This window comes from Physella acuta, unplaced genomic scaffold (genome assembly GCF_028476545.2).
Source record: "Physella acuta isolate Inbredline_101_S28 unplaced genomic scaffold, ASM2847654v3 ptg000164l, whole genome shotgun sequence".
Lineage (NCBI taxonomy): Eukaryota > Metazoa > Mollusca > Gastropoda > Physidae > Physella > Physella acuta.
In genome coordinates, this window is record NW_026731683.1 from 641,882 (window position 1) to 663,555 (window position 21,674).

Consider the following 21,674-nt stretch of genomic DNA (forward strand, 5'->3'; position numbering starts at 1 on the left):
GGAGTGAATGTTGATAGTTTGTTTTCATAGACTATCAGCGGGAGTTTTGTTCCGGGTTGGTTATACACCACTAAATTCATTGTATTGTCATCTGTTTTTGGCCACGCTACAGTCAATCTTTTTTATCTGGGGGGGGGGGAGCGTCCGTAATTTTGTGATGGTTTGTGGTGAGGGGGAGTTAGGGCAGGGGTTCAGATGGTACGACATCACACTTTTGCATTATAAAAAAAGCATTGTTAGAAAACAATTGTTGGTCGATGGAGATCAGACAAGAATTTGGAAAGATTTCAATTAAGATTGCAATTTTTAAGGGGTATCGTAGACTGAGGTGTGACGTCATTTTAGGGGGTGGTTTTTCGTAATGGTGTGACGGAGAGAAGGGGGGGGGGGGGTAAAAAAATCGTCAAAATAAGCTTGTCGTCATTTATGGAATCTCGGAGTTATTTACCCTTAATCACAATGTGCAACATACACTTATTATTATCTTACACAAGCAGGATTTGTTTATGCATTTTTTTTCTTAAGGTGGGAGGGGGGAGAGATCAGAAAGGTCACTTGAAAAACTTGCGAAATGTGGCTATTGAAACGTATCGTACCTAATTGTCATGTTGTTTTTATTACGTCCTGAAAGTGGGGAGGGGGTGGTGGCTGTGGTCGCCCTCTTGAGAAGGCAGTATTCTTTCCAACCCCTCGCGGGGATAAACCCAAAAAAAAAACACACTAGACAAGATAATCATTATATCTAAAAGTGTGATATAACACCCTTTCAACACATTTATAACCGCTTACACCAGTAGAATCACCCCGTGTATATTAGGATCACCACCAGAAGAGTGACTCGACTACTGAACTGAGCAAATACCTGAGGTCAATGAACTGAGCAAATACCTGAGGTCAATGAACTGAGCTTCTCTTTCTTTGTTCTTGCTTTTAGTGTTGGAAGGGATCCCCCTCCAACACAATTACGAATACGTGTCATCAGGTTATGCGCCATTATCGACTCGACCACGCCGACCCCCAATGAACTGAGCAAATACCTGAGGTCAACGAACTGAGCAAATACCTGAGGTCAATGAACTAAGCTAATACCTAAGGTCAACTACAATAGTTGATGTTTAGCTCTGGTACAATCTTCTTTGTGATAAACTACAAGTATTCTGAAGATAAAATTTAATGTAGACCTTGGACCTATCTTCTAGAACATCGAGTTGAAACAGCCCACCAACTTATTTGATAAACGTCATAAAACTATATTACCATTACAATTTGAAAAACATAAAATTTTACACTAGATAGAATAATGTAAAAATAGTGTGCTGGATTTGCTAACTCTGAAGATGAAAGGGTTAAATTGACATGGGTCATATAAAATAGAAGTCTTTTTCTCTGGAGTTCTGATGACTGGCGACCGCTTTTCTGGAATCAAATGAATGAAAGCTTAATTGTCGTGAGTCGTATTCACGGGAGTCTATTTGTACTTTCGTTGAGACTTGTAACAACTCGTATTTATTGATATGACAATTCGGTCGTTATTGTGGGTTCTTTCATCCAAGAACAGGATGGACACTGCTTTTTAACTTTCAACTTTATTTACATAGATCCACAAGAATAATGACGATAATCCATTGAAGAAGAAACAACTATCAAATTACAATCTAGAACAAAGTGACGTGGTGACATCTTACATCTTACTACACAGACACAGGCAAGCACACTTAGTTCACCTTGCGCTCCCCTTTTACACCTTACATTCTCTCCCCTTACGTCAGTGAGTGATCTCACAAAAAGCATGGAAAAAAGTGACCAGTCGCTCACAGAGTACTTCCGTTGGCCATGTACTCTACATTCATACAACTTCATGTTAAATACAATATAATAATCATACCCAATAATAGAGTCTGTTACAAGACTATTATTGACAGGGTGCATTTGTCACTGGCTCTATTGACGTGGATGAGGTTGTTTTTGTCAAGACCCTTTGGTAGCGGCAGTTTTTTTCACGTGCCGTTTTGACGAACACAGTGTGGATATTTAAATGAAAAAATAATATATTTCCTAAACCCGTGCTAAGCCGGGTATATGCTTCGTAATAAATACACAAGTCAGGGTCCTTTAATCCAGGACGGCTAGTACTAAACTACAGACAAGACACTCACAATGCTAAACTAAGTACAAGACACGTATAATACTAAATTAAAGTCAGGACACGCGCAATGCTAAAGTACAGACAAGATACAAAACAAAACTAAACATAAGACACTCACAATACTTAAATAATGACGAGACACTTTGAATACTAAATTAAAGACACGACACTCACAATGCTATACTAAAAAAAAGTACACGTACGAGTCACTTAAGCATTATGTTCTAAATAATAACAAACAGACAATGAGCACAGACTTTTAAAAATTGAAAAGTAAGCTATTTGCTGGATGCTCATTTTCAAAAAGATTTGATAATTATAGTATTACACATGTTAATACAATGTGTTATACCTTAGCCATTAGAGCATTATGAGTAAGCCTTGACTTGGGAGGTACCTAACCTAATCCCTAGGACTTTAATTAGTACGAGCCGACCCGCGGCATATCATACGCCGCTATTTAGTTGTTGTTTTTTCTACTTTTCAGTAATTCATAATTTGTGAATTCGACACTACCAATCCTGCCACTGAAAATATTTGTTTTAAAACACTAAACCACCATTTCCCCCTCCTCCACCCCCCCCCCCCCGTGAAAGCAGCCTCCTCTTAGTTACCTCCTCTAAGTTTAAAATAGTTTCAAACTGAATTATCTGCCCCTAATAGCCGTCACCAAACTGAACATTTAGCGTGAACTACAACTCACCTGACCATGTGAGGGGGGTGGGGGGAGGGGTGGTAGCGATAGAGAGGAAAAGAGGGGACTGCAAGGCGCGCGCTTGCAGCTTGTTTTCTAACGGCTCCCAGAAGAGAATTATATATATAGATGTGACGTCAGAGCAAATCTGACTAAACCCAGCTTGGTTTACTCTAAACCTAGTAATACAAATTTAAGGAAACTAAAAGAAAAATAGAACAAAACACCATAATCAGAAGTCAATCAAACCTGAAAAAATATCAACAGATAAGTGAGAAATTAAGAATATAAGAAGTAAAGTGGCAATATAAAGAATATTAGCATTGGAAACATATAAACAAATAGGATATACAAGACCTAATTAAGGAATGCACAATATCAAATTAAGTTTAACCGTGAAGCAAGTGTTACTACCATTTTTTACAATATCCACAAGTGGTCCTCTCAAGACAAATTCACAAAACATCAAAATTGATCAGACCCAACGACACCTTCCTATGGGGTCTCAAGGATATCCCCCATAAAAGTGACAGTCAACAAAAAGGTAATGTCTACATTAATACACTTCCCAATATACAATAAGGGTAGCATGAATAAATTTATCAATATTGCTCCCCTAGGGATGTGATAGGCGACCCAACATGTCCCTGGCTTACTAGCTTAAGGGATCCCACTAGAAAAAATAATTAAATATTTTGAATTATCACATTTATTTGAGGACCACATATAATTTGAAACTGAATTAGAATTAACTTATAATGATACATGAATTGCTAAAAAACTATTAAAAATACAACAAGTTCGATTTGAACTACAACAGTCGTGACTTTTCAAATTCTAATACCTTAAGACCCTTACATGGACAGAATTAACCCATGCTACAGAAAGTCATACAAAATAAACGTATAATGAAAACATATCTAAAATACACAACATATTTTTTCCAAGTGTGTAAGAGAATCTCAGTTAACCCTCTGAGAACCTTTATCTTCCCCATCCACAAATTCAAATTGGGCTCAGTTAGCCAAGGTACTTAAACTTCGCACAAGAAATGTTTCCTAATATAATGTTAACCAACAATACGATACAATGCATTACGTGCGACCATCCAATAAAGTAAACATAATAATCAGAAAAGTATACACCACACATACACAAAACAGAACTAAACATTGTTAAAATATATATATATACCAGCATTATAATACCGGACTACTTTGTAATCATAAAAAAACTGCCCTTTACCAGGAGCCGAATGCTACATTTGCGTTTAGCGTGAACTAGCAAAATAATATTAATAATAATAACAATAAAACCAAAGAGATAGATGCACACTCCAGTCACTCAAGAATAATTGTATAATTTTTCTTCAAATTACGATTTTAATGCCTTCTGTTTTATCTGCGCTATCTTTGAGGCTTAGATTGACGAACATGTATCTTTCCCATAACAAGGAACCTGGTAAGATGGTTCTGATTCTAAGCGTACCAGTACCAGCTCTTCCTGTTGGACAGGCACGCGATTGGCCAACTTGCTGGCCAGTGATGTGAACACCAGGTCGACGTTGTCCCCTGTTTTAGCGCTACACTCGACATACATGGCCCCAATGGTCTGGGCCAGGGACGAGGCCGTCTCGTGGTCTATGACTCGGCTCTCGGCCAGGTCAACCTTGTTGCCGACCAGTACAATGTCAACATCTTCTCCAGCATGTTCGTGAACCTGGTTCAACCAACTTTGAATGTTGTCGAAGCTGGACTTTCTGGTCAGGTCAAAAACCATAACAATACCGACAGCGCTTCTGTAATAATGCGTTCCCATAGCTTGGAAGCGTTCTTGGCCGTGCGTATCCCATAGTTGTAGCTTGACCTTTACCCCTGAGACCTCTACTATCTTTGAGCTGAAGGATACAAAACTTTAGTGTCAAGAATTCGGTCATATTTGAGCAAACGAACTGTAAAATATGAAACGATTACCTAAAATCCACCACAAGGGTTGTTTTAAAAGTACTGTCAAAAGCAACTCTGTCATGGGTGTAGTTTAACAGTAAAGTTGTCTTCCCAACACCCGAGTCTCCCACAACAATCACTTTCATAGCGTTGCTGGAATAGCATCTCTTCTCAGTCTGTAATGCAAAGTAGTATAAATATCTTTTTATCTCACAGTTTATCTGCGAGTCAGTAATAAAGAGCTGACCGTTTTATAATATTTATTAATATTCCATATTTTTCTGTAGGTGAAAAAGAAACCTGAGTTGTGTCTATTTCAAAAAAGAAATTCACTATTCTGTTTCGTATTGTTTTAAAACACGTTTGTAGCTTATTTAATAGCTCTTGATTTCTGTGTGAGTTTATTGTATTAAAATACGTATATATTTCTCTCATTGCTGATAAAAGATTGAGCTGTATCTATTTTAAAATAAAACTTACCATTCTGTCTTTTAGTGTGTAGACGCTAGTTCTTATCCAGCAAAAGAGAGCAAATAATTTCACCAAGCTCTCGTGATAAGTCAGCCATAGGTCATGTGGTCATGACACTAATCTTTTAAACATCTGATATGGATGTTTGGTCAATACAGATAGTTTGTTGCCACGTGACAAATACAGGGCATTTTGTAACAATATTATATTTTTACTAGCTGTAAACCTGTGCTTCGTCACAGTGAATCTTTTTTTAATGCACTAACTTGTGAAAAAAAGCGCATTACCTTCAGGGGAATATTATCTGAAAGATAACATGTTCGCATTTGACCCGGTCTAGAAAAATAAACCGGTAGTGATCTCCCGTAAACTTTTTCTAATTTCTACACTAGGGGATGGGGGGGGGGGGGGGGGGGGGGGGGTTGGCAGTGCGGGATATTGACGTGATTTTTAATCAATGTTTGATCAATTAAACATTTTTTTTAAAATAGACACTTACAGTCCTTCAATAAATACACTCTCAATCCTTAAATAAAAACAAGTCACTTGCAATCATTAAAAAAATACAAAACACAACCCTCATATAAATAGAAGACACTTACAATCATCAAATAAATAGAAGACACAATCATCAAATAAATAAAAGACACCTACATTCTTTAAATGAAGACAGGACACCCACCACTCACCATGCTAAACTAAACAGAATTTACACATATCCTTTACAACTGATAAACACGAATTTCAACTTTCAGTAAAAAGACAATGAATACAGATTTTTTAAAATTTAGTTTAATTTTTTTTAATTTAATATATTTGATGGATGCTCGCGCAATGATTTAGATGATTTCAAGTATAAACAAGTGAATATAAGTCTTCCACATATCTCGGTGTGAATTATTTATATTTTGATAATTATAAATCAGTAATGTCCCGGTTTTTACACAATTTTGATTTTGATGCGTTTTGACGGCGCTATCTTTGTAACTTAGAATGATGAACATGTATCTTTACCAAAGCAAGGAACCTGGTAAAATGTCTCTGATTCTAAACGTACCGGCTCTTCCTGTTGGACAGGCACGCGATCGGCGAACTTTCTGGCCAACGATGTGAACACCAGGTCGACGTTGGCATCATTTTTAACGCTACACTCGACATACATGGCCCCAATGGTTTGGGCCAGGCAGGAGGCCGTCTCGTGGTCTACGGTTCGGCTTTCGGCCAGGTCAACCTTGTTGCCGACCAGTACAATGTCAACATTTTCTCCAGCATGTTCGTGGACCTGTTGCAACCAATGTTAGATGTTGTCGAAGCTGGACTTGCTGGTCAGGTCAAAAACTATAACAATACCAGCAACGTCCCTGTAATAACCCTTTCTTATTACTCGGTAGCGCCCTTGGCCAGCTGTATCCCATATCTGTAGCTTGACCTTTACCCCTGAGACGTCCACGTCCTTATTACTAGAAGGCAATTAAAGCATATTTTAGCGATTTATTAAAGAAAGCAATTTTCGTTTATTTTCAATTGTATTTTGAAAGTTTATTATAAGATTTTATATTGGTTTTACTTTCCACTTTTTATGTAATTAGTTTTTCATGAAGTCGACATTTCTTGTGAATATAATCTTGTAACCAGATCAGTAGTTTGCGATATTTAAAAGACAATTGCCTTTCCCTTCTTAACGCCCAAGGTCGCACTCTAAAGTCAAAGCTACAAGCTAATCGAGAGATAGCTAGCACAATCTCAAACTGTTTTTAAAAGCTTTCGTTATTTTTTAATGGCTTATTTAATATCTAATGTAATGGTAAATTACATATTCTAGCGATGTCACTAAAGTCGAATGTATCTAGAATGTTTTAACTTGAGAGATGCATTAGAAATGGTTCAAAATAGAGATACGAAATTTGCTACACGCCACAAACGGACAAAAAAGGGAGATATTGTTACAAAATAAAAGCTTATTAATAATCATTATTCTTAAATTGTATACAATTTTAAGAGCATGGCATGTCGAATCCATAATAATATTTTCACTCTTCTGCCACTATGTGACTGTATATATCTGTCGAGAACAATATAGAGAAAACACATGGAAAGTACAACATTCACATCAAACGGAATACGAAAAGTGACGTCATATTGAATATATAGAAGGTAATTTTCTAAAGCCGAAAAGTACACTCAATACTATGACGTCATTGATTTTAGAGTAAAAAATAGCATTAAAAAGCCATTACCGAAATAAAAACAGAAATAATGACGTCTTCGATACTTGATAACAAAGACATTAACATTACCACGTTTTTTATTTCTCTAATCTTAAAAGGGGTCTGCGTACAGAGTTTCTTTCAGGCATTTCATTGGGTATAGAGGCTGAGCCCCATCCCCCTGCCCCCCGCCGAAGAATATTTACCGCTTCCCCTTCCCCCAAACAAAATAGAATTTATATAGAAAATATATACTTTTACCCGTGTCACCCCCTTCCCCCGAGAATTAAATCAGCATTCCTTCCAAAAACGTATAGTGCCCCACCCCTGGAGAAACAAAAAGAAACTCTATCTTCATGAGTGAGGTTTAGCGGCAGGAAACGATACTATATAATAGAAGTAGGTTCTACCTTAAGTCTGTAGGATCTTCAAATGCGACCAGTGTTTCTTTCAAACTTTTTCCTCTCTGAAGAAGGATGGAGTACTTAAAATGTTTTGAGGGGGGCGACTAAATTTTCTGGGGAGGGACAGACACTGGTAAAAATATATTTTTATATAAATTCTATTTCGTTGAAGGGCACGATAGACGTGCTTCGGGGTAGGTGGGGGGAGGGGTGTTTCCTCCGCCCCTAATCTTTCTTTCCCCCCCCCCCCCCCGTTAGAGTCGACTGAAAGTAACTCTAAATACGACTGTCATGTTTGAGCTTAAGTGCAAGTTATAGGGGTATGACTACGACTATATTTAGTACCAATGTGCAGTAACTACGTGTAGATCAAGGTTTAAAGCTGTTAAAATGCCGATTCTGGATACAAATCCGTTTTCAATGACATTTTTCTCTATCGGTTAAATATGAAGTTGAGGTGGTGGTTTTGGTTTTGTTTCGGTTTAGAGAAAAAAGATAACTCTATCAACCTAGCGCCCGTTGCATTTCTCCTTTGATTGGCCCGTTATCTTGTATTTAAATATTACCTGTATTCTGGGATGATCATTTGATAACAAATGTGAAAGTAGCCTTGACTGAAGCGTGTCAGTAAAGACGTCTTCCCTACGTCACTGTCCCCCAACAAGATCACTTTCATTCTTTTGCTTGAAACATTCATGGTCTCAGTCTGCAATGTAGAAACGCAAAATCATTGATAGCTCCAGTTGTATCTTTAACCTCATTTCTACTTTCTTGTATATACGACGTATAGAGAAAGTATTGTAATCGTGCACAAAAATAACATGAAATTTTGACAGTTTTCACCGTTTTACTCCTCAGTCCTTTATCACATCCGGAGTATAGATGACTTATTTTAATCAGGCAAAAATTATATATACAAATATATAAACATTTTGGCGTTTTATGCGTTATCGAGTCGTAAAAACTGGACTTTGCAATTCTGTCCGTATGTCTGTCTGTGTGTGTGTGTGTCTGTGTGTAAACACGATCACTTGAGTACCGTCACAGCTAGGTTGATGAAATTTCATGTATAAGTATTTTATCAAAATCGAAGATCCGTATCAACTTTTGAACGATTTCCGATAAACGGAAGTTGAACTTTTTCTACTTTGAATTTTTCAAAAGCCTATAACTTGAGTACTATTTCAGATAGATAAATGAAATTTCACATGTAAGTAAAAGATCTAGTTCTCTACCTTCTGTCGAATATTGAGTAATTTCCGTTGATCGGAAGTAGTAATTTACGCTATTTCCAATTTCTCAAAAAAAAAAACGAATGTAAATTTATAAAGTACTAATAATATTCCGCCCTATTATACACATTTTAAAAGGCGTTCGCAGGTGTGCGATTCTTTTTTCTACGAGATTTTATTCTATTTTTAAAAGTTTAAGTATTTAAAATGGATTAAAATTCATGTCTATATCCCGAGTTACCACCCATGTTTTTTATATAAGAATATTCGAGAAAGTTCAGGGGAGATCACTCCCGGTTTTTTAATAATACTAATGTGTTCATTTAATTACATAAAGGGATCTGTATCTATTTTTAAAATAAAACTTACCATTCTGTCTTATAGCTAGTAAACGTTATTTCGCATCAACAATAGAAAGTAAACAATTTCACCAAGCCAAAGGGATAAGTCAGCCATCTGTATTATCGCGTGCTATGATAAGACTAATCTTTCAAACATCCAATCGAAATGTTGAGTATATATTGATAGTTTGTCTTCGTTTGACAATCAGCGGGAGTTATGTTCCGGGTTGGTTATAAATCAAAATGTTCTATGTACCGTCACCTGCTTTTTGTACGCTATAGGCAATCGTGTTTACCTGGTGATGCTTTGGTCTGAATATTTTTATCTGATGATGTGGAAAAATTCTCTGTCGCCATATATATACATCTACTATCTATTGAGCTATGTAATCACACTGGCGACTGTAAAAAATCTCTTCAGAAAAACATTTATAATTTATATAGAAATTTACATTATACTTAAACCTGCATCCTGCCCCAACCGGAAATGTTATGTCTGTTCTACCCCCCCCCCCCCTCCCTCACCTCCCCCACCTCACCTGAAAGTTTTAGTTCAATTTCCCCTCCCCACCACGCCATAAAGAAGTCTCTAAAATTACCCCCGTTACCAAGCATTTTAAATATAGCACATTGGAGGACAATGTGAAATACCACAAGAAAGAATTAACACATGGATGTACAGTGTGGAACAGGAATCAGAACCAATACTCTTGTAGCCATGTACACAATTTAAGTGGGCTATAGTGTAAACTGCGGGAATCTCTGAATCATCTGCACTATAGCACAATGCGCAATATACACTGATTATCAATTCTATACATAAGCAGGGTTTCGTTCATGCATTTTTTTCTGGAGGTAGGGGGGGGTACAACACGAGGGTGACTTGTAACTTGGGGAAGGTGTCAATTGAAACACGTGGTACTTAATTTCCATATGAATTTAATGTTGTTTCGATTACGTCCTGAAATGTGGGGCGTGCGGGTGTACTCTTGGGAAAGCGGTATCCTTTCATTTCCCCCCGCCCCCCCCCCCATTCCCACCCAAACCTAACGGAGATAAGCCCAAAATAGACACTTGACAATATAATCACTACATCTTACAGTATGGTAAAACACCCTTGTAACACGGTCAAAAAGCTTAGACTAGTAGAATCACCCCGTGTGTATATTAGGTAACCATCCAAAGAGTCACTCGACTAATGAACTGAGCAATTACCTAAGGTCGACTCCAAAAGTTGATGTGTAGCTCTGGCTACTGACGCCCTCACAAACCAGGCAGAACGATGTACCAGGGGAGGAAGGAAGAACTGGTTTAAACTTTTTAGGTCCAAACTACCCCTACGGTTGAGCCGGGTACTAGAAGGTGGCGTAAGAATTAACCCTGCGTTCAATGGGTTGGAAGATAAGCCTGGTGAGGACCGAAGTACAGAAGCGACCGATTCACGGTTATCAAGCCAGTTAGTCGGAGTTTGCCGTGTTGAGGCCTGCCTGGCTAATGGGAAAAAACCTCCTGAGCCCGTGTTGCTCGTAAAGAAAGAAAGCTCTGGAACAACACTTTTATGTGATAACCTACAAGCATACTAGAAGATAAATGTAGAGCCTTGGCCTCTCTCCCCATACAGTGAGTTTATGGACACCACGACGCAGCAAGCCGACTACCTAACCGTCCTCTCTCCCCCCACCTCGCTCTCCAGTCTGGTAAGTTCATGTTCAATGTTTACAACCGTAGAGCCGGGTCGAATTAGTAACGGCTATTAAGAGCAGATAATTTAGTTTTTAAACGATTTGTAACTAAGGCGAGGTAACTAAGGGGAGGCTGCTTTCCGGGGGGGGGGGGGGGGTTAGAGTGAGAGGAGTTATCAAGAGCTACTGATAGTGTTTTAAAGCAAATATTTTCAGTCGCAACATTGGTAATATCGAATTCACAAATTATGAATAACTGGAAAGTAGAAAATAAAATAAATAAATAGCAGCGTATGCTACGTCGCGGGTCGGCTCGTCTTCATTAATGTGTTTAATTAGAAAGTGAACTGTTTGTTTTGCTAGACCAAATTTCTTACCTAAAATTTATACAACAGTCAGTTACTTAAGTGTGTTAACCTTGAGACAGGTTACTCACAAACAGGACACTCACAAACATAGAAAGGACACTCACAAACCCCAAAACCGGTAACTTTCAATGCTAAACCAAAACAGGACACTCACAATACTAACGCCAGGACACGCACAACCCTAAAAAAAGATACACGCAATGCTAAACAAAAACATGACATTCACAATACTAAAGTCAAGACACTAACGTTATTAAACTAAAAACAGGACACACACAATGCTAAACTAAAGACAAGACACTTAGAATATTAAACTAAAAACAAGACACTCAAAATACTAAATTAAATACATGACACTCACAATAATTAAGACATGACACTCACAATACTAAATTGTTGCGAGACTTACTGGGGAGGGAGTTCTTTTGTAAAATTCTTTTTTTTAAATAAAATAAATACAATTGTCCTGTGTAAAATAGAGACAGTCGACATATTATTAAAAGTTTTTAATAGTGTTTTATGATAGCACAGTTTTATAAAAGGTACAAAGTACACATTTACATCTAATGTACTTGGCATGCATTTACACTGATTGGTCATAGTACACATGCATATAAAATTAAACATTTAGTATAAGAAACGCGTATACCATCTCATGAACATGGTTTCATTAAAATATAGTTTCTTTCAGGTATTTTAAAAAATAATTACTAATTTATATAGAAAAATATATTTCATCCACTGGAAATTTAGGCGCGTCGTTCCCTTCAGAGTTTCAAGAGCTCCCCGCCCCGCCCAAAAAGTATCTGAAAGAATCCTTGTTAAAAACAATGTAAATGCAGCACTCTACGTGATTAAGTGTAGGACATTGTTTAAGATTTTTAAATGCTATAATATAGAACTGAGACATGTATTTAACATAACTATTGCATGTATTTACAGTGTGGAACAGGAATCAGATCCTAAACACCCGTAGCCTTGTACACTGTGAGCTGAAATACTGACGGCTGGCCTTTGAAATTCAGCTGAGACTCCCTGTTCTTGCAGCTGATCCACCCACATCTCAGCCATGTTGGTGAACACCTGCTGCACATTGGTCGCCTCCTTAGCGCTGGTCTCTATGTACTGGGCTCCTATCGCCGTGGCCAGCGACAGAGCCGCGTCTCTACTGACGACGTGTTTGAGGTCTGCCTTGTTTCCCACCAGCATCTTGACGCGACACTCCGCGCCACACTGCTGCGCCACCTGCACCCAGCGGTTAACGCTCTGGAAGCTCTCCATGTTCGTCAGGTCGAAGACAAAGCCCAAACCGTTGGCGCCCCGGTAAAAGCTGGAGAGGATGTGCCGGAACCTGTCCTGGGCTGCCGTGTCCCACAGGATCATCTTTACTCTCACGCCCTTCACATCTAATCTTCGAATACTGAGAAATAGAGGTTATATTGTTATATGGGTCTGTTGTGTGGCTCTACTTGTGGTGTATGAGGAATGGTGTGCTTTGCTTAGCTGCAATTTTGTCTTTGGCTAGCCGAATAAATATAGGTTTAAAGCATAAGTTTCTAAGTACATTCAAAATTAAGAACATCAATTTAAGAGGGTTAAGGCTAACTAAATGTCTGGATCATCTGACAATATAATCTAAAATATAAATGTGCAGTATAGACTGATCACCATCTTAAATAGAAGCAAGATTTCTATTAGACATTTTTCAATTCCCAGGCGTGGAAATTATTGAAACATTTTTTTCTATTCAATTTTATACATGCACCCGGAGGTGGGGAGGTGGACATAATCCAACGAGTAGTGCATAACCCCCCCCCCCCCTCCCCCAGGAGAGATCGAATCGCCATGAGTAACAATAATATAACAGTCTTTTGACAGAGTAATCACGAAAGTGAGCAATTACCTGACGTCGACTCAAATAGTTTAAGCTAAAGTATCTAGGGACATTCAAAAATACGAACATGAAGTTAAGAGGGTTAAGCGTAACCGAATGTCTGACAATAAAATCTGTCATCTAAATGTGCCGTATAGACTGGTCACCATTTAAAACAGAAGCAAGGTTTCTATTAGACTTCTCTTCAAATGGGGGGGAGGTTGAGTGGGGGTGAGATGAGTAGCTTTACAATTATGTTTTCACATTTATCCGCAGACGGGGAGGTAGAAATAATCCAAGAGTCTGTGCACCCCATCCCCCAACCCCCCCCCCCCCCCCCCCAGGAGAGATTTCCGTAACAAACATTGGACAGAACGGAATCACCGTGTATAAGAACGATATAACACACTATTAACACAGTAATCACTAAAGTGAACAATTACCTGACGTCGACTCCTATAGTTGATGTGCAGCTCTGGTTGAAAGTGTCGTTCACATACCGCAGTAGTAGGGATGTCTTGCCGACTCCCCAGTCGCCCACTAGAATAACCTTCATGACATTATCCCCCATGTTTGTCTGGATCATTATCTCACTGAAATAATTATCTTTTAACTATTAACGTCTGTACTTGAGCATTAAAGTTGGGATACAAGAGTAACGCGACGTTTGTTTTTACTAGAGTTTAACGCAAGTTACATTTGCTAATGATTTAAAAGATGTGGAAGTGGATGTGATTATAATTTATAGTCGAATAGTTAAGCCGATTATTAACCTACTATATACGAGCTATTTAATATTATATGGCTTTGCCAGCGTGTTCAGAGTAACGTGTTATCATAGGCTACTGCATTTCGATTGATTAGCAATCTATTTGTGAATAAGATGCTAAAAATAAACACGTCTAACTCGTACTCCTTATCGACAAATCCTGTGGTGTTTTTTTTTAACTTTGATTAAATGAAGGTAGAGTGTTGAATTTGACTACTAAATACATACTATTTACATTGTATATAGTTTCTTTAACACAGTGTAATTGGATTAAATTATTCTTAATATTGCACTTTATAATCGTGATAAAGTCATAGGTGAAATTAATTGCTTGGAATCCACAAGGAAAAAAGAAGGAAGACCTAAAATGCACGAACGAGATCATGACAAGAGAGATTGGGGAGGTTGAGTTGTCGACACCAGAGCTGTTAAAACAAATCAAGTTTATTGACAAAGTTTCTATGTCTATGCTTCCTAAGGAGCCAAAGCCATAAAAGAAGAAAATCAGAAATTAAAAAGATAGATCGTAGGAGGAGCAAACAAAATTTGTTCATCTTTTTGGTCGCGTCTTCCTATTAATCATGAAAATTGTTTATTGCAGTTTAAGTTAGGCTAAATGACGACTGACGACAGACAGAGGAAGTGAGTTAAATAAAAGCTTGTAAAAAGTAACAAAGCAATAGCAGTCGTCGCGTTATGCCCCGGTTAGAAGTTGTATTTCGTTAGTTAGGCCCAGATTTAAGGATAGACTGAGGAGACTTAAATATATGAAAAATTGAAACCAAATGTTAGAGCTTTTATTTGATTTATGTGTATTTTTAATATACAAAGCTTGGTTATATTTTTCTTAGCTCTTAAAATTTCCGAGCATTTTTTTCTGGATCCTTTTTTTCGGAATCTAGCACGTGACATCTGTAACACAGCTTACACTGAGGGTTGTCACTCTTTGAGACAGAGTAAACTACCAGGGGAGAGAATCAGAAATTCTAGAGCACAAAAAGTTGTAATTTGTTGTCTCCTATAGGGCTGGTAAGTAGGTCACCAACCAGTTCTATGGCTCATGCAGGGTTTATTGAGCCGTAGAACTGGTTGGTGACCTATTTACCAGCCCTATTGCTAGACTCCACTATTTATTTTTTCCATCCATTTCCCAAATTATACAAATAGTGATCGTTCTATATGACGAAATGCCTTGTTAAATACTTTTTATCTTTATGAAAAGTATGGGCATTATTACATAAAAGCTTGTTATTAAAACGTTTTTTATTAATTTTTTTTTTATCTTTATGAAAAGTATTCGATGTGCAGTAGTTGATTTTTAATGGAACATCCCTGGAGGGTGAACCATCCGCGTCAAACCATCCTCAACATAACAAAATAGAAAAAAAAAACTTAAATAGAAACTAAATACTTTGACCAATGTCCTCTCCTGCTCAGAATATTTCAAGCGCATTACCCTCAGGAGAATATTATCTGAAAGATACCATGTGTTGTCGGACTACACATTATTTTGCCTGGACACGTAAATCTGCAACAAAATATATTTACGAAAGGTCGGGCTTGAATTAGCAAGTGAATTGATGTTAGCGCCATACCAAATTTCTAACTTTTTTGGCACGTTCACGTAGACTTAGAATGACGAACATGTATCTTTCCCAAAGCAAGGAACCTCAACAAATGTCTCTGATTGTAAACGTACCGGCTCCTCCTGTTGGACAGGCACGCGATTGGCCAACTTGCTGGCCAGCGATGTGAACACCAGGTCGACGTTGGCCCCTGTTTTAGCGCTACACTCGACATACATGGCCCCAATGGTCTGGGCCAGGGAGGAGGCCGTCTCGTGGTCTATGGCTCTTCCCTCGACCAGGTCCAGCTTGTTGCCGACCAGTACAATGTCAACATCTTCTCCAGCATGTTCGTGGACCTGGTTCAACCAACGTTGGATGTTGTCGAAGCTGGACTTTCTCGTCAGGTCAAAAACCATAACAATACCGACAGCATTTCTGTAATGACCCTTTGCCATCGTTTGACGGTACTCTTGGCCTTGCGTATCCCATAGCTGCAGCTTGACCTTTACCCCCGAGACGTCAACTATCTTTGAGCTGGAAATAATGAAAACATTTTTTTTAATAATAATGAGCTTTTACGTGCACCTAAAATAAAAAATAAAATTCCTTTATTTTTTTTAAATTGGTCGTTAAAATATGTAGAGATTCACATTAATTTCCATTTTACAGTGCATTTAAAAGCTTACTGAAAAGTTTTTTTTTTTTATTCTTTTTTAGTGAAGTTAACACCACATACGTTACGACTAAAAAATAATTGCTTTAAAAACCGAACAGTAGCTTGTCTCTAAAGGACAGTTATCTCTGCCCTTCTTAGGTCGTTGTCAATGCTGAGGTGTAAAATCACTCAGCCGTGGGAAACGGTTCACCGTTGTAAACAAGCCAATCAAATGTTGTCTTGGAATTAATTAAATATCCTACCTGAAGTATACTGTAAGTGTTGTTTCAAAAGTGTTGTCAAAGGCAACTCTGTCGTTGGTGTAGCGCAACAATAAAGTTGTCTTCCCAACACCTAAGTCTCCCACAACAATCACTTTCATAGGATTGTTTAAAAAGCTGCTCTTCTCCGTCTGTAATGTAGAGTTGTTTAAATATCTTGTTACCTCGCATCATTACTGTTGACAAAAAATGAGCTGCATCTATTTTTAAAACAAAACTTACCATTCTGTCTTGTAGCTAGTAAACGCTAGTTCGCATACAACAATATAAAGCACATGATTTCACTAAGCCCAATTGATAAATCAGCCATCGGTATTATCATGTGATTGTGACACTTAAGTTTTAAACACCTAATCGAGATGTTTAATCTATTGTTTAGTAAATAGTGACAAACGCCGAAGTTTGTTGCACCACTTTGGCAATACATCACACAATTCTGCATATTGTTACTTGCTGTTGATTAGCTAAAGACAGAGGTTTTTAGATGGAGTTGCCTTCGTTTAAATATTTATATGTTCGTGTGTAAACGTCAATAGTTTTTCGTCTTCCATATTTATCTCTCCGTTATCTAAAGAGCTGTTATCACACAAGCGATTGATTTGAACAATGGATCGGTCGGTCAATGAAAGAAGTAGAGCATAACCTGAACACATTTTGAGACCACTGTACTTAAAGTCTAGTTCAGTATTCGCTTTGGTTTAAAAATAAATGTTTTGAACCTAATGAAAAGTGTTTATTTCCCAACTATTTTTTCTCTCGATTTTCGATTTCTTAAGCTTGTATTTTTTTTGTTGTCTTTTTTTTTGGGGGGGGGGGGGGGGGGGGGAGGGGGGAGGAGTAGGGGTTGTGCTGTTTTGTTTTTACTTTTTTTTCATACTAGCGTTTTTTGGACGTGCACTTACTTCAAGCGACCTTGTCAACAATTACACTACAAGTTGGACGTGGCCGAGAGCCGAGCCATAGACCACGAGACGGCCTCCTCCCTGGCCCAGACCATCGGGGCCATGTATGTCGAGTGTAGCGCTAAAACAGGGGCCAACGTCGACCTGGTGTTCAACTCGCTGGCCAGCAAGTGGGCCAAACACGTGCCTGTCCAGCAGGAAGAGACGGTACGTTTACAATCAGAGACATTTTACCAGGTTCCTTGTTATGGGAAAGATACATGTTCGTTATTCTAAATACACAAAGATAGCGCAGATAAAAAAAGTTTAGAAGAATCAGAGACATTTTACCAGGTTTCTTGCTTTGTATACATTTACACCAAATGCACATTATATACCATTTACACGGAACGGATGTAGTACATATTTATGTAAAATAACACATTCTATTCAGTAAAATACAGCACAAGGCGCACGTATAAATTCACTAGAACAGTTGTAAAGCATTGTAAACGTAGCAATTCGGACATTTGTTAAGCTATTTTAAAAAAGAGGTAAGATAAAGCTTATTTATATATTTATTAAATACATTTTCCTGCATATCTCTGTAGAATTTGATAACATGGAACCTTCAAAATGATGTACCCAACCGATCGGATGTTCCGGTGTTCTCGGCGTTTCTGAGTACTCACTGGTTTCTGGAGACTTCTTATCGTTGACCCAGTTCTGGCCTACAGATGCTGGTATGGTCCTATGTTCTCAGCACAGTATCGTCTGCTTGGACCAGACAGCAACTGGAAGCAAGCACGTGACATCTGTAACACAGCTTACACTGAGGGTTGTCTCTCTTTGCGACACCAAAAAAAAAAAAACCCACAAAGGGAAAGAATCAAGAAATCTAAAGGCAGTTATAGGCTTATTTTCAGTCTATCACTAACATGCATTTGCAGTTCTATAAGCGAGTTAATTTCAAATTAAATGTCATCTAATTCATTTTAAAAAAGCTCAATATTGAATTATACCTAATTTTCGCAAGAATTAAAACAAATAATCTCATTTTATAAAAGCTATCTAGAACTTTCAAAATTGTAAGTAACTTTTAGTTAACTCTATTTTAGTTTTTCAATTATTGTTATATATAAACTTTAATTTATCTTTAGAATGTCTGAGCAATATATCTTAGTGTCAAATAAATAAACATAATATATAGGCTTAATGCTTATATGTGTGTTTTGTTTATTTGCGATGTACCTACATTAGAAACACTGAGTACAATGTTAACACATAAACTTTGTTTATAACCGTATGGATTTAAATTGTTCACGTAGGTGGCTTAGCCTATATCTATGAATAGTTGTTTTGCTTAACGGTGGTGACAAACACTGATATAATAATCAAAACGTTTAATTTTAGAGTGTTAGATTTTAACTGACAAAATAATCTTAAATAAAATTGTATTAATATAATTTTCGTGAGAAATTTTTTCTTATGACTTTAATTTCTTTTTTTCTTGTGGCTGTGTTTCCTTTGATTTCCCTTCCCATTGCTATATTGTTCTCTACTACTTGGTCATCCGACTTATTGACCTATATTTATATATTGCAAATACTGAAGACACAGGTAAACGTCACCCCACGCAATCGATAATAACAAGTGTGTTCGGCATGCTTCTCATAGTGATTGGTCAAGCTGATAAAGGTTGACTAGTCTATGTCCAGATAGAGATGACCTTAAGCTGCGCTGTAAATAGCCGTATGTTTTCTTTTTCAAGTTTCAGGTCAGGAATATAACTTTTCAATGTTTTAGTATAGTGTGTTTGCTTACTTACATTTTCCTTTGTTAAAAATCAACAATATCGAAGACTGAGTTAAAATTTATTACATATACCTACAATGAAGACCATAGAATATATATTAAAACGTATTTAATTAGTGCTAGGTAATAGACCTATTTGATAACAGCAGCTCTTAGATGTCAGCATGAAAAAAACTTTTGTTACTTTGCATACATTTAACATATTGCGTATGATTTGATTTTAATAAAGGCTGCCATTGATCTCGATATTTTTGGTTAGCAAAACATGTAGTGTTTAGGTACTTTGACACAAATTCTTCATTAGTAAAGGAAATTCAAAAAGAGTTAAAACAAAAGCGTAAAACAAAATATTTATTTGTATTTAATTTTATTCAAATTACTTTAATAAGCTATGTCAAGAAAGTTAGCTGCATTGTTTTTAGTATTTACTAATGCTCTATCCTATCTACTTTACTAGCCTTTAAATATGTACTGAAGTAATTATTTTTTTTACACTTAAGACATCGCTTCATAACAATTAGATTTAACACGCATGAACATGCCTAGAGTCAGTACAGTCAGTTCACAAAAATCTGTTCACGGTCACAAATCAGCGAACGTTTAAAACATCACACAACGTAAGGTGCTACAGTTCCAAGCAGTTAAACTCTGTGGGATCAAGAGAAGAAATGACCACAGCCTCGGCTAAACATGTCTGTGTTGTTGGTGCTGGAGTGTCTGGACTTGTAGCCATGAAAGAGTGTCTTAATGAAGGGTTCAAGGTCACATGCTACGAGCTGGACACGGAATTAGGTAAGTGATTGTTCTTTCACCCAATCTGTATCATCTCAAGGACAAGCTCATTGTGCCTCTCTACTATTTCGGTTATACTTTTAATCCCAATTTTGTAGCAGGCCTGCTTTTCTATGAAGTGGTCTTAATTTAACGATGGAAAGACCTAAAGCTGAAATTTGTAAGTTTAATATAACAATTTTAAAATAAATTACTCCTTTAAATAGAAGTTGCTGTAGATTTTTTTCTTGTTTTACAAAATAGTAAGTACCATTATAAAGTTAAGAATATTCAATAACTTTCATTTTGTCAATTTGGTTCTAGGTGGCATATGGCGCGAGAAACGAACCGTTAAACACCCAAATACCCCTCAAATATGGAAGAATCTCATAAATAACACTAGTAAATACATTACTACATTCAGTGACTTCCCTCCCTTACCTGAAGATACGCCGTTCTTAACAGGCCAAGTAAGTGATCAGTGTTTCTTTCAGACATTTTTCTCCGGGGGGGGGGGGGGGGGGGCTTGAAATTTTCGGGGTTGGGGGGGGGGCTGACTAAAATTTATTTATTTAACCAGTAGATGTTTTTGTTGGGGAGCCCCCCCCCCCCCCCCTTTCCGCCGAAGCGATGCCTGTTAGTGATCATTCAGACACGTTTACTGTAGTTAAGCTTAAATATTCTAATGAGTTTCTACATGACTACGAAATTATATGTTTTAGGGCATGCATGAATACTTCACCAGATATGCTGAGGCTCATCAGCTTTTACAATTTGTTCAATTCAACACTCGAGTTATAAAGGTAAGTAAATAACTTTATTTTTTAACCTCGAAAATATCTAATCTTGGTTCATATTTGTTACAAGATAAAATTATATACACCAGTTCATCGCCAGAATAAGGTATTGTTGATGATATGAGTTAAATGAGGACGTCCGATTTCAGATTCACAAGACACGTGACCACGAGAAAACTGGCCAATGGGAGGTGTTTTCGTGTCCTGCAAGTGGGTGTAGTCCTGATGACGTCAGTACTGAAAACAAATCTAAAGACACTGATATGGACAAATGCAAGAAAATAGTCTTTGATTTTGTTCTCATTTGCAGTGGATTTTTTAAGTAAGCTGTCTTGAAATAAAACAGTTATATTAAAATATATTTAAATGCCAGAAAAATCGAAACAATTTATAAATGCGGACCATTAAAACGAACTTAATAGCATTATAAGATCATGGGTAGCCTGACAATATCAAATGTTGCTATTTCCTTCTAGAATTCCAGTTTACCCATCAATACCTGGCCTAGAGACCTTTACAGGAACCGTTCAACATTCTTTTCACTACGCAGACAGCCGCCGATACAAGAATAAAACAGTCCTCCTCATTGGTGAGTAGAGCCCAGAGACTTAGGCCTACTATTTTTTGTGTTCTAAAGAAAAAGACTATTAAATTCAATATGAAGTACTATTGACATTATCAAAATAACAAAAACTATAACATGTGCCTACACAATGTCTTTGGTAGACAATCAATATAAGACAGATAGATTTGTAGCAGATAATAAAACGTCA

General features: G+C 37.3%; 4 protein-coding genes and 1 long non-coding RNA gene across 5 annotated transcripts; 1 reads left to right on the forward strand and 4 right to left on the reverse strand.

Annotated features, from left to right (window-relative positions):
* Positions 1 to 4,051: 4,051 nt before the first annotated feature.
* LOC131935955 (ras-related protein Rab-26-like) lies at positions 4,052 to 5,344 on the reverse strand. Its single transcript, XM_059292711.1, has 3 exons — positions 5,267 to 5,344; positions 4,814 to 4,962; positions 4,052 to 4,737 (listed from the first exon to the last, which is right to left on the reverse strand). Exons 1-3 carry the CDS (start codon positions 5,267 to 5,269, stop codon positions 4,260 to 4,262), a joined length of 630 nt encoding a protein of 209 aa, XP_059148694.1. The 5' UTR covers positions 5,270 to 5,344; the 3' UTR covers positions 4,052 to 4,259.
* Positions 5,345 to 6,414: 1,070 nt separating this feature from the next.
* LOC131935956 (ras-related protein Rab-26-like) lies at positions 6,415 to 9,700 on the reverse strand. Its single transcript, XM_059292713.1, has 3 exons — positions 9,470 to 9,700; positions 8,435 to 8,574; positions 6,415 to 6,717 (listed from the first exon to the last, which is right to left on the reverse strand). The coding sequence occupies exons 1-3, from the start codon at positions 9,470 to 9,472 to the stop codon at positions 6,555 to 6,557; spliced, it is 306 nt and encodes a 101-aa protein (XP_059148696.1). The 5' UTR covers positions 9,473 to 9,700; the 3' UTR covers positions 6,415 to 6,554.
* A 2,725-nt stretch (positions 9,701 to 12,425) lies between these two features.
* LOC131935957 (ras-related protein Rab-1B) lies at positions 12,426 to 14,132 on the reverse strand. Its single transcript, XM_059292714.1, has 2 exons — positions 13,808 to 14,132; positions 12,426 to 12,911 (listed from the first exon to the last, which is right to left on the reverse strand). Exons 1-2 carry the CDS (start codon positions 13,948 to 13,950, stop codon positions 12,428 to 12,430), a joined length of 627 nt encoding a protein of 208 aa, XP_059148697.1. The 5' UTR covers positions 13,951 to 14,132; the 3' UTR covers positions 12,426 to 12,427.
* An 817-nt stretch (positions 14,133 to 14,949) lies between these two features.
* Positions 14,950 to 16,788, reverse strand: LOC131935958 (ras-related protein Rab-26-like). Its single transcript, XM_059292715.1, has 2 exons — positions 16,620 to 16,788; positions 14,950 to 16,235 (listed from the first exon to the last, which is right to left on the reverse strand). Exons 1-2 carry the CDS (start codon positions 16,736 to 16,738, stop codon positions 15,764 to 15,766), a joined length of 591 nt encoding a protein of 196 aa, XP_059148698.1. The 5' UTR covers positions 16,739 to 16,788; the 3' UTR covers positions 14,950 to 15,763.
* A 3,659-nt stretch (positions 16,789 to 20,447) lies between these two features.
* LOC131935959 (uncharacterized) lies at positions 20,448 to 21,199 on the forward strand. The gene is made up of 3 exons (XR_009385998.1): positions 20,448 to 20,574; positions 20,827 to 20,907; positions 21,051 to 21,199. It is a non-coding gene; the product is annotated as an uncharacterized LOC131935959 (long non-coding RNA).
* Positions 21,200 to 21,674: the final 475 nt, after the last annotated feature.